Source organism: Lissotriton vulgaris, unplaced genomic scaffold (genome assembly GCF_964263255.1).
Source record: "Lissotriton vulgaris unplaced genomic scaffold, aLisVul1.2 SCAFFOLD_993, whole genome shotgun sequence".
NCBI lineage: Eukaryota > Metazoa > Chordata > Amphibia > Caudata > Salamandridae > Lissotriton > Lissotriton vulgaris.
This window is the reverse complement of record NW_028243902.1, coordinates 168041-185438: the sequence shown is the minus strand read 5'-3', so window position 1 is coordinate 185438 and position 17398 is coordinate 168041. Positions and strand designations below refer to the sequence as shown.

The window sequence follows — 17398 nt, the reverse complement described above, 5'->3', positions numbered from 1 at the left end:
AAATTGGAAACCTACTATATCTTGGAATTAGACAGCAAGAGCCAAATGGACTGAACGTGGACGAGGATTTGTTCACGTCTTTATTAAATTTGCTGCACAAATTGCACATTTAAGAAAGCCAATCTTTAGTTTTAACCCAAAATGTTTTTTTAGGAGGAGGTCATTGGCACTAGCACTTTATTAATATTAGCACAGCACTAGCACTTTATTAATATCAGTATTTTTGGAAGCACTAGCACTTACAACAAGAGAAAAGAAAAAGGATAAATATAAAGAAAAATAGATAAAAAGAGCTATAAATGTATGAGAATAATACATTAATTAGTCACTAGCACTTTAGATACAAGAGGTATGAAATTGAGGTTAACACTCTAAGCAACTGAGTGTAAAAACTAAGGCAGCTTAAGGAAAGATTAGCACTAACGCACTTTATTGACAATGGGATTTGATATTTTTCTCTTCCTGTTCTGCCCCTAATAATACAAGCTCCTACTCCTGATGTTTTCTGATACATTAAAAAATAGATTAGCGTGAATGTATTAGAATGATGTGACATTAAATAGAAAACATTTCTCTAATATGTGCAATATAAATGTTTCCGAATTTGAAGCACTTAGGAGGAAAGGGGAACTGTTCCATTTCTATTTATTAAATTACAAGTTTTAAATGAGTTTTTTTCAAATATCATATTGTAATAATAATGTTTCCTTTTGAAATTTGTTTACAAATTATGATCAAAATGAATCTTTTGCAGAAAGTTTCCATTACTTGGAAAAGGAATGTGAAAGTATTTTATCATACAGGAACTTTGTAACCAATATAAACATGTTTCAAGATGGCGCCAAAATATTTTACCCTGAATACCTTACGTTTACACTAGGAAATGTCCTCTGTCTATGTGAAATTTCCTGCCCTTTCCCCTCCCCTTTCCCCTCACTTTATAGGGTAAAGATACATGTATTTAAAAAGAAAGAAAAAAATGTGGCTCAATATCATGACCAAGGCTGCGGGCGGAAGCTGAAATGCGTACATAATGCCATCACTGCAAAAATAAAGAATTCGAGTGGAACAAACCTCTAGGGTGCCGGTCTTTCCTTGGAACAAAGGAATTTGCTTGAACAAAAAAAAAAAAAAAAAAAAGAATATATGTATATATATATATATATATATATATATATATATATATATATATATATATATATATATATACACAAATATACATATACATACACACACATATATATATATATATTTATATACATACACATATAACACAATACTTACCTTTAATACTTACATTTAAATGTAATTCATTGTACTACAAGTATGACTGTACCTTGAATGCATTTACAACAAAATTTGTTGTTAAGGCATTCGTGGTAAAGGCATACCCATTGTAAAAAGAATCGTTGTAAAGACGTTGTTGTTGTTCTGCCTTCGTTGTAAAAGCATCTCGTTGTAAAGGCTGTTTCCCTTCAGTAACATTGTTTTTTTTCAGAATCGTGTTGATTTATGAAGCAACTGTGGAACAGCCCGACATGATTCTAAAAAAAGTTTTGAAGCAAGTGATGGAAGTGGGCCTTACATTACGGAAGGAAAATTGTCTTTTTCTTTGCGCAGATATAGAGTATTTGGTGCATAGCATTTTGGGAGATGGGGAGACAACAAAGAGGGAGTTACTGTCTGCTAGTAGATTGTCCCCCCAACCAAGTGACAAAGATCATTTGAGATCGTTTATGGGGCTCATCGAGTACTATGCTAAGTTTGTGGAAAATGTTACGATGAAGACGGAAGGTTTGGAGGTTGTGTTAAAAAAAAAGGGTGTACATTCAAATGGGGTGATATCCAAAGAAAATGTTCTGACATGATCAAACAGGAGGTGTGTGAGGTAGGTGTTCTGGTACCCTTCTACACACCAGTCCTCACTGTTGATGCTAGTGCGTCTGGGGTGGGAACTGTATTGGCTCAGGTTCATGGCAAACTGGAGCATACATTAGCTTTTGCCTCAAGATCTTTGACAGAAACAGGAGAAAAAAATTCTGTCATCGAGCGTGATGCATTGGCGGCCACCTGGGCCACAGATTAATTCAGGACATATTTGTGGGGCATAAACTTCCTCATGAGGACTGATCACAAACCGTTATTGAAGGTGCTAACTCCAGGTGAGGCTGGAAAGGGGTTGGCCAGGTTAGCACAGTTGGCAGCTTGTCTGCAAGAATATATGTATACTGTTGAGTACATCCCTGGTTGGCGCCTTCTCAAGCTGATGCCTTGTCTCATTTGTCTGTCGAATGGGAGCTGGTTGATGGTGATGCGGTCTGCGATATGGAAAAAGAAGGTGCTGAGGCTTGGTTGGAGGACGTTGCCTGTTATGGAATGGGTGTGTTTTCTAAGGAAGAATGAGTGCAGAAGCTGGACAAAGATGAAGTGTTGCAGGAGGTGTGTAAGATGGTGGTGAATGGGGGCAGGAGGGAGAGTATGTTTGCAGTGACAGGAAGACTGTTTATTATGCTTTTGGATGAATTGTCCGATTGTAAGGACACTTTGTTGATGAGAGGGTACATGGCTTGCAGCCATGGAATCCCTTGATCTCTCTTCTAGAGTAGTTAGCCCAACACACATGGCGGATCATGTATTGGACAACATCTTTTCCAACATTTCAGAACTAATAGTGGAAATTCAGCAGAGGGTAGGTTGGACGGACCACTCGGTACTAAGCTTTTCCTGGGCCCCCTCAAAATCGTGTGATCTTTTGCAACCTCGCAAAGAACGCCGCAGATCCTGGAAAAAGGTGACAGCTTCCGCCTTTTACAGCACCGAGGCCCCTTTACTAGAGGTTACTGATATGTTAAGGATGTCCTTGGATAAGGACTCTCCAGCTATGTTAGTGCTGCTCGATCTGTCGGCAGCCTTTGACACCATCTCTCATTGTATCCTGTTGAACAGGCTGCGAGAGATTGGTGTACGTTGTGTTGGAGAACAGTAAGTATTGGAATAGGCGCATAGTGACATTGCTCAGAAGGGTGGTGAATGTAGATAATCACAGATTGAGAATGCTGAAGGCTGTAGTGGATTTATGTTGATGGGTGAAGAAGTACCCAGTTTTGTGCGGGGTGGAGGAGAATGCGGTGCCAGTGCCGCTGCTGCCAGTGGGGATAGAGAGGTGTCGGAGCCTGAAGAAGAGTCATGTACGTAGGGTAAGGAAAATCCCTGTGTACTTACTTGATTACGAGCTGGGCTCAGATTTAGTATTGCAAAGACAAGGTGTATGTTATTCAATTCCCCTGTTCATAGTTTCCTTTGTTTGTTCCTTCACTAGGTTAACCTCATTTTTACTCCTCTTCTAGGCTTATGTTTTTATGATCTTCTTATATTGAGTAATTTGCTCTGTTATATTTTGTATCTGTTCTCACATTCTCTGTGTTTCAGTTTATTATGGACATTTTTTCCTCACTCAATTTGTTTTTTATGTGAAAGGGAGAAGTTGTGTTGCTTTCGTAATGTTAGAACAGAACCTTGATGACTAGGTTCTGTTCTGAATGTTAGGTTTTGGACGGGGATGCAGTTGGTTCGGAGGCTGGCAAGGGAAAGGTTACGTCTCTTGGTGGGATGAATAAAGTTAAACCTACTCATTACTGGACGTGTTATTGGCTTCATTTACAACAGTTTACATTAAATCTGAACTCAACCATCTGCTTTTCTGCTTGCCATTCATTGCCACAATACAACAATAATTTAAGTTTGAATCACTTGAGTTTGAACGATTTCTCTCATCTCGAATTGATGACTATCTTTGGTTTCATTACGCTGTTAGAAATGCGGTCGAGCAGGTTCAAGCTCTGGATTGTCACAACTAAAATCAATGGTTTTCCAGCAGTGAGTAAATATGAGGTGAGGGTCAAATGTATCACATTTCCCGCCTCTGCAGCCCTTCTACCGCGCGAGCAACTAGAAACGTTTCTTTGGGAACGTCCATCCAATCCTCTGCCTTAAATTTCTAACTTCAGATCGCGGTATCGCGCAAGTCAGGCAGAAAGCGTCCTAGTTCGGTTTCCAAAGCAACTATGGTGCTTCTCTACCGACAACAATGAAATTATCCAGAGGACTTGAGCAGCCATATTGGAACTTTCCAACGCTACGTTTGAGATGCCAACGGATTAGAACACATTGTTTAAATGTTATAACGTATCTATGTCTTTTCCTGTATTTTGCATTCTGTACACAAGAAAATATTTACAAGGGATACGTGAAAGTAATATGCTATAATCATTACTTAATATGCGTTTTATATAGAAATGTATTATGTATGTTAATTAGAGAATATCAACTCTTCGTGTGTTGTTTCTATATTTCTTTAGTAGGTGAAGCTCTTCTTCTGAGTCCCGATTACTCACGGCAGGTCTGTTCGTACATCTCTTTCGTCACAGATAGCTGCGGCAGACCTCAACCTACACGGCTTCTCGTCCACATCTCGCAGTCCCGGGTCACGTGCGGAGGCCCTATGTCTTCCGGAGTAATGGGAAGATCTGTTCCGGTGCAGCGGCGGCAGTAAGGCACTCTCTTCTGTTGAGCAACAGCAGCGGTTTCTTTGGGGATGGCCTGGCCCTTTTCTTCAAGGCGTGTCACTTTTCCCCTAACCAATCACAGAGAAAACCAGCCATAAGGACCCGCCTAGTTCCGCGCACTAGCCCGTCAATCACTTTCTAGCTTTCGGAATAATGTTTCTTACCTCCCTGCTTAAGGAGCTGCTTTGGTTTTAGTCAGCTGACTCGACGAGAAGTCCAGACAATCTGATGTGTTGCGTTTTCTCATCGGGAGAGTGCAGGTAAAGTCCATGTTCAGAAATCTTTCATTTGAGCGCAGATTGTTGTTAGCGTTCTTTATTTCTTTCTTAGGTGTGTGTGTTTTTTTGCATTTGCCATAATCAATGCCTTAGATTGTTACGCTTACACACCTGAAACTTCTTTCACTTACCTGTTGCTTAAACGGCTACTTCACATATGCTTTACCTGCTTGCTGGAATTTGTGATAGAAACTGTAGGCATACCACACCTTACATTTAAAATATTCTGTTACCGCCTGCCTTTTCTGCTAACGCAGATATGTCATCCTAACCTTACAGTATTGTTTTTTTTATATTTGTATACCACTTACTACCCCTTGATGAGGTGCTGGAACACTAACCTACGCAAATGCTAGGTCCAATGTGTAGGGTGTGTAGTTGAAAGGGTGTTGTTTTTGTTTTGTGCCGTTCTTGGAAGTGTTTTCATGGCATGCGCAATGACAATCGAGTTGTGGTTATTGTTATGGGATGCAGAGCCGAGCAGTGTGATGTGTGAGGGCACGTGATAGATAGATGCACACATTATAATTGTGATTAGGACTGAAACATAAAGGTATCTACTACACAACACTATAATGACAGCGGGATGCTCAGTTGGCATACCCAACAAGCATTTACAATGCAACGGTCTCGCCTTTGCAAAAGTTAGAGCTAATGGCATTGTAAATGACAAACTTTTTATTTATGTGTTGGTTTTGAAAACAGATAAATATAGCTTATTCTCTCGTAAATGCGAGACCTATTGCATTTGTACACACACACACAGAGCTACAAACACTCACACAGAGACACACACACAGCCACATACACCCACTCAGCCACACACACACACAGAGCCACACACACACACATAGAGCCACACACAGAGCCGCACAGCTCTCTGCAGGCACAGCAATGTCACGCTGAGCAAATTTTAAAATTGGCAGCAATTTGGGGTTGTTTTACACCTCTATACGTTCAAAACGATGTACAGCAGAGGTCGCCTGAATCAAAACTAAGAGAAATCGCAATGAACGGAGATCCCAAGGTGATCTTGCCAACTTCGCAGTGCAAGGGCGCACCCACCAGTTGAGTTTTCTTTACGCGTTCCCATGAGAAAGCTGAGGATGAAGTCTGGCGCTGTACATTCTTTTGCTGTACAATGGTCTATGAAAACCCCATTCCCGTGTTGTTACTGTGGTGAATAGGGCCAGTGGGTAATGGCCGGGCTGTAAAACCGATGAACCTTGCATATTTTAATCCAAGTAATTTTCTTCATGCGTATTATTTCTTTTTGCACATCACGTTGTCAGTCATATTGTCGGCACACAAAAGCGTCTCTGTTCCTGTTTTAAAAAGCTGTTTTTTCTTGAAGGCCAAGACATCCCTTCCTCGACAATACGCAGAGACGGCGATTGGGGCGATAGGAGAAGTGGCGGAGAGGGGCAGTTTTTGGCAGGCGCATAATTGCACTGTGTTGTTGGCCCGGCTGCCCATTCCTGTGCGGATTTGGCATAGTGGGAGGTTGACAAGAATTGGAGCAGTTTTGTCTTGCTCTAATGGTTTGTCCAGAGCAGTGATTCATGTTTTCCCCTAAAGGCTGCCCCTCATTAGCATGAACCCAGGGATAGCGCACACCGACCTCAGCCTCCCCGCAGTAGAAGCCTGAATGGCGCTTTGGCTCCTGCTTTGTGCCGTAGAGACATGGAGCGCGGAGGCGCGAGGGAGAGGTACGTGACGTGAACTGCGCCACCACGGCCCGTTTCCGAATTACTGCGTGACACTGTACCTAATGCTGTATTAGCACTGCAAATAATAATTTATTAATCTGTTCAGGAATAGGCGTTCAAAATACTGGGTTTTTATGGGGGTTATGTTAAAAAAAAACTATACTCCACAAGACCACAGCGATGTATTCATTTATGTATGTATTTATTTTAAGCATTTTATAAAGCGCGCTAGCTTGTGGTAAAGAACCACTTCATAAACCTGACTTGGAAAATGTGTTTACATTGGCAGGTATATTTCACAGACAGGGCAGAGGTGCACTTCACACAGGTACATTTAATAGGGCAGATGTTCACTTCATGCATGCAGGGCTGAGGTCCACTTCACACAGAATTGGCAGAGGTGCACGTCACACAGGGCTGAGGTGCAATTCATACAGGCAGGGCAGGGGTACATTTCACACAAAAAATATTCAGAAAGATTTCACACATGCAGGGCTAAGGCACATTCTTACATACAGGGCAGAGGTGCACTTCACACAGGCAGGACGGAGGTGCACTTCAAACAAGACAGGGCAGAGGTGCACGTCACAGGCAGGGCAGATGTGCACTTCACACAGGCAGGACGGAGGTGCTCTTCAAACAAGACAGGGCAGAGGTGTACGTTACAGGCAGGGCAGAGGTGCACTTCACACAGACAGGGCAGAGGCGCACTTCACACAGGCAGGGCTGAGGCACACTTCACACAGAAAGTGCAGAGGTGCACGTCATACAGGGCTTGTGTGCACTTCACACATGCAGGGCAGGGGTACATTTCACACAAAAATGATTCAGATCGATTTCACACAGGCAAAGCTGAGGTACATTCATACAGACATGGTCATAGGGGCACTCCACACAGGCAGGACTGAGGTACATTTCACACAGCCAGGGCTGAGGTATACTTGATATAGACAGGGCAAATGTACACTTTACACAGGCAGGGCTGAAGTATATTTCACATGGGACATAGAACATTTTCACCAGGCAGGGCTGCGGGACATTTAACAGACAGGACAAAGGTTTACTTCCCACAGACAGGGCTCAGGTGCATTTCACACAGACAAGCCAGAGGTGCATTTAACAGACGGGGAATAGACGCACTAAACACAGGCTAGGCAAATTTGATACAGACAGGCAGAAGTGAACTTCACACAGTCAGGGCAGAGGTGCAGTTCAGACAGGTAAGGCAGGGGTACATTTCACAGACAAATGTTTAAAAAAACGTTTCACATAGGCAGGGCTGAGGTACATTTAACAGACATGACATAGATGCACTTCACACCGGCAGCAGTGAGGCACATTTCATACAGACAGTGCAGGGTAGAGATGCACTTCACACAGAGTCAGGGCAGAGGTGTACTTCACACAGAAAGGGAGCCAGGGCAGGGGTGCACTTCACAGACAGGGCAGAGGTGCACTTCACACAGATACATTCCATATAGAAAGGGCAGGGGGACACTTCACACATGCAGGGATGAGGTAAACTTTACACAGACAGGGCAGAGACGCACGTCAAACAGGGAAAAGGTGAACTTCACACATGCAGGGATGAGGTGCAGATCACAGGCAGGGCAGAGGTGCACATCACAGGCAGGGCAGAGGTGCACATCACAGGCAGGGCAGAGGTGCACATCACAGGCAGGGCAGAGGTGCACATCACAGGCAGGGCAGCAGTGCACATCACAGACAGGGCAGAAGTGGACTTCACACAGACGGGACAGAATGGCACGTCACTCATACAGGATTGAGGTACATTTCACACAAGCACGGCCGGTGTGTGCATGCCAAACAAGCAGAACAGGTGTGTAATTCACGAGGGTAGGTTAGAAATGCATTTTACCCGGATGGCAAGTGCACAGATCTGACCCTCGCGGGACAGGCGCTCGTGTTACACATTCACCGCAAGTCCCATTTCAAGCAGGCGTTATATGGACACATTTTATACAGGCAGGCAGAGGCACCTTGCACTGACTCTCGGGGAGTAGATATACATACAGCGGGGGTGGAGTGGGGGGGTGGAGGGGGTTTGGAGGTGAGAGAACAGGAGTAAAGTGCGTGGACAGGGGTCGAGTTTAGGAATAGAAACAGAGTGTAGGGACCGTTGTGGAGTGTAGGGACCGTTGTGGAGTGTAGGGACCGTTGTGGAGTGTAGGGACCGTTGTGGAGTGTAGGGACCGTTGTGGAGTGTAGGGACCGTTGTGGAGTGTAGAGACCGTTGTGGAGTGTAGGGACCGTTGTGGAGTGTAGGGACCGTTGTGGAGTGTAGAGACCGTTGTGGAGTGTAGGGACCGTTGTGGAGTGTAGGGACCGTTGTGGAGTGTAGGTACCGTTGTGGAGTGTAGGGACCGTTGTGGAGTGTAGGGACCGTTGTGGAGTGTAGGGACCGTTGTGGAGTGTAGGGACCGTTGTGGAGTGTAGGGACCGTTGTGGAGTGTAGGGACCGTTGTGGAGTGTAGGGACGAATGTAGAGTGCGAATCGATGGTATAGAGTAGAGACGGTTGTAGAGTGCGGGACGGAGGTCGAGTGTAGAGACGGTTGTAGAGTTCGGGGCGGTGGTAGAGTGTAGGGACAGTGGTTGATTTCGGGGCTGTGGTCGAGTGTAGGGACGGTGGTCGAGTGTAGAGACAGTGGTAGAGTGTAGAGACAGTTGTAGAGTGTAGAGACGGTTGTAGAGTGTAGAGACGGTTGTAGAGTGTAGAGACGGTTGTAGAGTGTAGAGACGGTTGTAGAGTGTAGAGACGGTTGTAGAGTGTAGAGACAGTTGTAGAGTGTAGAGACGGAGGTCGAGTCTAGAGCCGGAGGTCGAGTGTAGGGGCAGTGGTAGGTATGTGTACCATAGTGCATCTCTTTATCCGTGGTAGTATGTAGGGACAGGGTATGGTATGGAATAGTGACTGGCGTGCAGTGTAGGGCAGTGATTGAGTGCTGTTTTGTGTGGAGGGGTAGATGATAAAGTGGGGACAGTGCAAGGAAAGAAAAGTGTGTGTGCGTGTGTAACTGGCACAGAGGACAGGCTGACCAGTGTCAAGAGACCAAACAGGGTGCTAAGATCAAAACATGGTGCCTAGCCCGCCTGTACATAGAAGCGTGCCTATGCCAGAGTTCTGCCAGCCTGCAGGGTCCACAGAGCCTGCGGGCATGCCCCAGAGCAGCCAGTGAGCTCGCCGTGAGACTGGGATCTTCTAGCAGCGCCACACTGGCTGCAGCTTCAGAGTGACATGTTATATTTACAGCACAGCAACTTGATAAAAAGAAAGATCTGGAGCGGTACTCACCACCATACTAGGCGTGCAGGCAGGGGCGGGTGCAGCGGGAGGGGGCATGCAGCCGGCGGGGCAGGCAGAGGCGTGTGGGGCTCATCTGTGCCCGGAGCCCTGCAGTGACTTCCCATCTTGGCACCCCGAGCTCCTCACCGCCGGGACACGCAACTTGATAAAAAGAAAGTTCTGGAGCTGTACTCGCCACCAGACTAGGTGTGCATGTAGGGGCGGGTGCAGCGGGAGGGGGCATGGAGCCGGCGGGGCAGGCAGGAGCATGTGGAGCTTGTCTGTGCCCGGATCCGAGCGGTGACTTCCCATCTTGGCACCCCCGAGCTCCTCACCGCCGGGACACGCAACTTGATAAAAAGAAAGATCTGGATCGGTACTCACCACCAGACTAGGCGTGCAGGCAGGGGCGAGTGCAGCGGGAGGGGGCATGGAGCCGGCAGGGCAGGCAGGGGCGGGTGCAGCGGGAGGGGACATGAAGCCGGCGGGGCAGGCAGGGACGTGTGGGGCTCATCTGTGCCGGAGCTCAGCGGTGACTTCCCATCTTGGCACCCCCGAGCTCCTCACCGCCGGGACATGCAACTTGATAAAAAGAAAGATCTGGAGCTGTACTTACCACCAGATTAGGCGTGCAGGTAGGGGCGGGTGCAGCGGGAGGGGGCATGGAGCCGGGGGGCGGCAGGGGCGTGTGGGGCTCGTCTGTGCTTGGAGCTCAGCGGTGACTTCCCATCTTGGCACCCCCGAGCTCCTCACCGCCGGGACAAGCAACTTGATAAAAAGAAAGATCTGGAGCGGTACTCGCCACCAGACTAGGGGTACAGGCAGGAGCGGGTGCAGTGGGAGGGGGCATGGGGCGGCGGGGCAGGCAGGGGTGTGTGTGGCTCATCTGTGCCCGGAGCCTAGCAGTGACTTCCCATCTTGGCACCCCCGAGCTCCTCACCGCCGGGACACGCAACTTGATAAAAAGAAAGATCTGGAGCGGTACTCGCCACCAGTCTAGGCGTACAGGCAGGAGCGGGTGCAGTGGGAGGGGGCATGGAGCCGGCGGGGCAGGCAGGGACGTGTGGGGCTCGTCTGTGCCCGGAGCCCAGCTGTGACTTCCACCTTGGCACTCCCGAGCTCCTCACCGCCGGGACACATGAGAGAAGCACAGAGGAGGCACTCTGGGAGCGCACACGGTCCCCTTCCCTGTAGGACAGGAATTCTTGGCACAAAGCGGGTTTGCACACAGCCTTTTGTCTGTAAGCCCCGTCTTTTTCAGATTGACTTCCCCGACTTCGTCCTGGGATAAAAGGTGCCTTATCTTCTTTATGGGGCCATCTGGACCCATAAAGAAGATAAGAAACCTTTTACGCCAGCAGTAAGTCCGGGAAGTCAATCTGAAAAAGACGGGGATTAAAGAGAAAGAAGAACGTCACTAGGACCTCTTCTCCAATGGCTGGTCACAGTTTAGGAAGCCAGCCAATGGAGAAGAGGGGCGGGGTTTAACCTCACTAGTGATGTTCTCTTTATCTCATTAAGTCTCCCCAGAGAGACTGCGCAAGCGCAGCCATCGCAGGCTGAGACGTAAAAAAGAGAAGGTAATCAGCGAAGGCTCAGTAATCCATGTGGCACCATGTACTAGGCAGAGATGGCGTTGAATGAGTAAATGGAGACCCAAAGAGCAAGAATTTTAATTTGTGGCTTGAGCAATCGCCGTGTATGTTTTTAAAGTCTAGGATACTGGCTGCTGCTGAACAGACACACAATGAAAGAAGATCGACACAGATGAACAATCAATGCTGGCAACTTGAGCAAAAACTACATAAGATATTCCCAAAGCGACTGCTTTGAACAGTTGCGATATGTGCCGCCACACTCAAAGTCATTCCGATAAAGTGGGGCCCTACTTTCTGGGTTAACCGTTCCAAACCCCATGAAAAAAACAATTTTCTTTATGCAATATTTGAGCAATATTCGTTATTTCATTTCACAATGTGTTTATCAACCTTCTTTTTTTAAAAAAAGAAATAAAGAATTTTTTTCAATCATATATGATTTAATGGACTCTTGGATTTCCAATGACTCACTGGATATTTATGAACACATATTGATGTACAGTTAAATTGTTGGTATTTTTGGGTGTGCCGGTCCTGTCTTTGAGAAACTACGGGGCATATCAGCAACAGACGGCGATAAATATCGCAAAGCGTGCTTAGCGCTTTAATATTTATTGCCGTCTGTCTCTGGAAATTATCGCCCAGTTAGCGTGCTATCATCAATGCGTATCGCAGAGGCGATCAAAAATCCTGCAAAAGCGGAGATATGCAGAAATATCGCTGGAAATCCAGCGATATTCCCGCAGCGAAAGAGGAAAGCGTGATGATAGGGAGATGTGGATTCAACCATAGAATCCACCTCCCATAATATGCATAGCTAAGTCTGTTTTTTTGCAGACGTTAGCTTACGGCGGTAATTGCGGTTAGTGCTTCTTTTCTGGACGCAACGCGGGCATTGATAATCGGGAGAACTTGTCTTTGCGACTGTTTCCTTTTACTGTTACTGAGGAACGCCTTCTTTGCATGTCATTAGCGCTAAATATCGCTGACATGCAAAGCGGCAAGAAAACGGGAGCTATTGCAAGTGAACTGTCACTAACAGCTGTTAGCGACAGCTTGCTAATAGGGCGATAATAATATTGCCGCTTTAGCAGCAAAAAGTGCCGCTAAAGCTGCGATATTGCCCTTGATAATATGCCCCCAAATAAGGCCCAGATTCCACGTACTCCTGTTAGGCTAAAGGAAGCAAAATCTTGTGCTGACAAGTGAGGCAGCCCCTAGTCAGATCGATGCTCATACCCTACCTGGATTGACACCTGGCAAATGCCAGAGTAAGATACAAAGCTCTTGGTTGGTTGCTGCCCGAAAAGTGCAAAAGCGGATGGTCTTGGCTTAAGTTACCCAGTTGTCCTGACCACTCCATGTGAGTTCTTTTTATAAGGTCGTGGAACACCAAAGAGACTTACAGTAACCTTTTAATGTACAGCAGAAGGTATTCTATTTCTTATAATACATGGTCACACCACCACCTTTCCCACAAACTACCTACATCCCTAGCAGTTGCAGACAGGAAGATTAAAAGCAGAATCTCTAGTGGAAAATGTAACTCACTTAAAAGCATGTAATAATTAGTTGTAAAAAAAGATATTGAAATCAGTTTATTGTAAGTCAGATTAACAAATTCTGTAACTCAGAATGTGCAAAAAAATCCAGTTTATATTTACTGTTCTGGCCTACAGCATGCAGAAAGTAAACATGTTGCCAAACATTTCCTTTCTGTTTGTCACTCTTCATTTGAGAAAAACAAATCAGAAGAAAGAAAAGCCAGTTCTCTTTCTAGTGATAAAAGTGCAGTTGTAGTAATGCTTTGTGACCTGCCTTTCACCTTAGCTTCTGGGTCTGAAAGCAGGGTATTAGAATGTCACAGTTGAGCAGCTGCATACATTCTTTCTTACAGGTGATTAGCGACATCACAACTCAACTGTAATTTAAAAACAAATTGGAAATATTCCTTCATAAGGGCATTTCACAACTCCCACATTTTAAAAATGTGCAATGTCCAGGATTATATTCCAATGCTTTTTCTTGTTGGGAATACGTTTTACTGCATTCGCACAATGTGAAATAGTAAACCTGACACTGAGCTCCATTTGAAACAATTAAAAAGTAGTTAAATGTGAAAAATAAAAAGCCTTAACTTTGGGAAGAGTAAGACTTAATTTGTATCTATGTCAATCCATAATGTTAGGTTCTTTTGTTTTTGTAGGCAGATTTTGTGAAAGCAGAAGAAATTATCAATGTACTGTTTTTATTTGAGACTTGACTTTTAATGAGAGGCTTTGTATGTTACATCAGGTAAATTGGTCACATGGGATGTCAGCGTCAAGGACGAGCTGGAGGGAATTGTCGGTTTCCTAATTAGATCCCACATTTCCTTGTTGTCGGATCTACAGCTGCTTATTAGATGGATCAATTTTCATCTTCGCTGCCCCCAACAAGTGGGGAAAGGGGGCTGCCTTCTTCGGACACGGAACTACAGAAAATGCTAATAGATGAAAGGATGCGGTGCGAGAGTCACAAAACAAACTACCAGACTTTAAAAGCAGAGCACACAAGGTATGTTATAAAAAAAACTATATGCTCATCTGAGCCAATATCCCCAATGGCATATCATACATGATTTAGCATTCACCTACAAGAGTGGCACTGGTTTTTAATGTGCTTGAATATCTTGACATTATTGATTTGGGAGATTTGATGTGGGTCGGGTAGGCGTTCTGCAACACATGTGTGTGATCGCTCAGCCATATATTTTGACAGTATTGCCCCTATCCACAAATCAGTCCTTGCTACTTTGTTTTGCCTTTGGCAAAGTAGTAAAAAACATAACCTCTCATCTCATAAAATATGCAACCATAATTGTGGAAAAAGATCTAGTGTTCTTGGTACTTTGGAACCTAGAAATTATCCTCATTATGTGTTTTCTTAACTTCATTGTAGGATCCTCAAACCTTTAACCTCTCTTGGTAAAGTATAACTAAACTAATGATCACATTATTGATCTTAGACACAGGAAATTTATATTATTTGAGTATATTTGCAGAATTACAATGTCGAGTAGAGCGACATTAAAAGGTAGTTTGCTATGTAGGAAAGTATGGAGTACCTCCAGTAGAGAGAGTGCTGAGTGACTGAGACATAAGCTGATAATAAATGTATATTCAAAGAATGCACCTCTGTGTCACATGGTATTATACAACTTGTGGGACACATACATTTCTTTTTATTTTTTTACTTTAATAAAAATTAAAGAATACAGTGGTGAAGGCAAGAATCAGATGAAATATATAGTCCCTAAAACATTCTGGAACTGCTTTTTATTCCAGGCTGCAGGATGAGTTTTCAAAGTCACAAAATGAATTAAAGCGGCTCCTTGTTGAAAAGCAGACTGTTCAGGAAAAATTTCAGCTTTTGCTTGCCGAACTCCGTGGGGACTTGTTAGACAAGACAAGGGAGCTGGAAGAACTAAAGACACAGGTAATAATGAAATGTGACTGATGAATGATTACCTTTTTCACAAAGTCTGTCCATGTGATTCAGCGATTTTATGAGGCTTGTCTGTACCTTTAGTGTTTTAAAGCTGTTGTATTTTCCACTTAAAGTTTGAATGAATGTGTATTTATTTATTTATAATACAACACAACACTTCTAGGTTAATTCTGTACACTCTTCCTTTCCTTGGGCAAAGGTTTTTATCTTTGTTTCTATGTCTCTTTAAAACTTACTTTGATTTGAAACAGTGCAAAGTACATTCTGCATTTTTTGTACCTGTATTTTATTTACATTTCATGAAGCAGTGCCAAAGAGATACAGTAATTACATTGTTAAATGTAATAAAATGTTATGCTTAGCACTGTCTCTAAATATTTGCCGAAGTAGAGGGGGAAGAGAAAATGACCAAAATATCAAAACCATAAAAAGCATTCATAATGTAGTGAAACTTGCATAATATTTGTGTAGACTTGCGCGTAAGAAATGGGAAGGCATCCTACCAGCCCTTTACTGTTCCTAGGGGTTGTGATGGCGTGCGGGATTACCAGCTCGGTTTACCATACTCACCTGGACCCAATACAGACACACACTGAACCGGTAATCCTGCTTTACCTTCTACCTATCAGGATTTTATTTACTTTAGGACTTATACCTATACACATGGACTTACCAATCCTTGTCCCCTGTACTTAAAGTTCTAAGGGATCAAGGGTGTTAGAATAATAGGTAGAATATAACATTTACATTCATAAAATAACCATAGACTCGGGAAAAGTTTTAAACACTATATCTATGCAAAGTCTTAAATGTCAGAGTCCATACAAGAGCAGTTAAACCCTTTTCAATTAGGAAAATAATAATTAATGCAATGATCTGTAGGAATATTACGAGAATTATTTTAGACATTGGTACCTGGGAAAGGTGAGAAAGGGAAACAATACAATGACATGCCACACAGATTATATTTAACTAGAATGGTGTGAAGACCAACCCTGGCCATGGGCTGGAGCAAAGACAGGGCTCCCGAATAATCCGGCTCCAACGGGACAGGACAGGTGCAGATCAGGACAGGACTGGTGCAGATCAGGACAGGACCTCAGATAAGTGCAATGCCAGCGTCACACTCATCTCTCTCTGCGACTAACACTCGAACCCCGACTGGGTCATCGATTCTTCTCCCTCAGCAATTCCCGATTCTTCTGACAGAGTGTTCGACTAGCACCTCTGCTCTCGATCTCCTCCTGCATATATTGGGTCAGTGACAGGTCTGTGACAAGTGGGACAATGTAACTAGCTAAGCTTACCTTAGTTATACCATTTTCCAGGGCAATGTACCAATCCCCAGTGTTGCGAAATCGTGTATCCCCTTGATTTGATTGGTCAGAAAGGTGAGGAGAGGTCATCACACCATACCAGTATGAGATCATTTCCATTCAATAACGTAGATCAATGTTCCAGCCCATAATTTACTTTCCCATGAGTTTTATTCCACCCAGCATTACTGTAGCAAATTATATACAAAGTATAACAAAATATTAGAGTATCTTCCTCTCCTGGGGTCAAATGTTCATGTTCCCATGAATATTGCGAGATAGTCGGGACTTGGCTGCTTGTCAATGTCAGCGTCTTCAAGGATTTATGAGTTCCAGTGCGCAGACGCAGCCTTTTCAAAATGGGAGTTTGGAAGCACCCATCAGGCCTAAATACGAGCTAGTAACAAAGTCAAAGAGAGACACATTAGAATGTGAAAATAAATGAATGCACTGTATACCACTTATTTCTACTCTAACCCCATTACTTTATTTTAGCTATAGCATTAATAGATAAGCAGAACGAACCAGGTTTAGTTAGAGCATGAGCATGTCCTTAGTATGTGAGACATGAGGCGGCCATCTTTAATACTAGTGTGCAGCTGCAAAAATTCCCACCAAGCTAAAGATGCATCACACCATGTGGATGTGGCAGACGCATGCGCAGAAGAGTTCCCGCGTTTTCGGTGGCCATTTTTAGACACTCGGTTTACTGTTAGTAAAAGCACATAGGCGAGTTTCCCCTAGATACTATAAATGTCATGTGGTGCAATTATTAGTAATCTAAAACATGTTGATTAATAAGTTATACGTTATTCTGAGAGGACTGAATCCAAGCAAGTTTCTGTACGTATGAAACCTTGCTCCATCAGTTGGGGAAGGGGGTGTGAGTAACTTCCAATTTCACAGTTAGCGCCTTAGTTGTAAGAACTTTCCTGAAACCTATGTTATTCAAGGTTTGCTAATGTCAGCCTGGCCAACAGAAAATACATTGATGGAGACCTCTGTGTAATATACAATTCTGTCAACTTGAAATCATGTGATATGCAGATGAGACTGAGCTGATCCTTTCCAGCAAAGAAAACATAAGCTGCTCTCAAGAGAATTTGAACGCCTATATAATCCCTGTAGCATCTTGAT

At 44.2% G+C, this 17398-nt stretch overlaps 1 protein-coding gene across 1 annotated transcript in view; it reads left to right on the top strand.

Annotated features, from left to right (window-relative positions):
- Positions 1 to 4689: 4689 nt before the first annotated feature.
- The window catches only part of LOC147668206 (centrosomal protein of 83 kDa-like), a gene marked incomplete at its 3' end in the record, with an annotated part of 171203 nt that continues 158494 nt past the window's right edge, over positions 4690 to 17398 (top strand). The window contains exons 1-3 of the mRNA XM_086948705.1: positions 4690 to 4825; positions 13752 to 14012; positions 14783 to 14933. Of these exons, the coding sequence (XP_086804831.1) occupies positions 13861 to 14012; positions 14783 to 14933 (303 nt within the window). The remainder of the gene's footprint in view (positions 4826 to 13751; positions 14013 to 14782; positions 14934 to 17398) is intronic.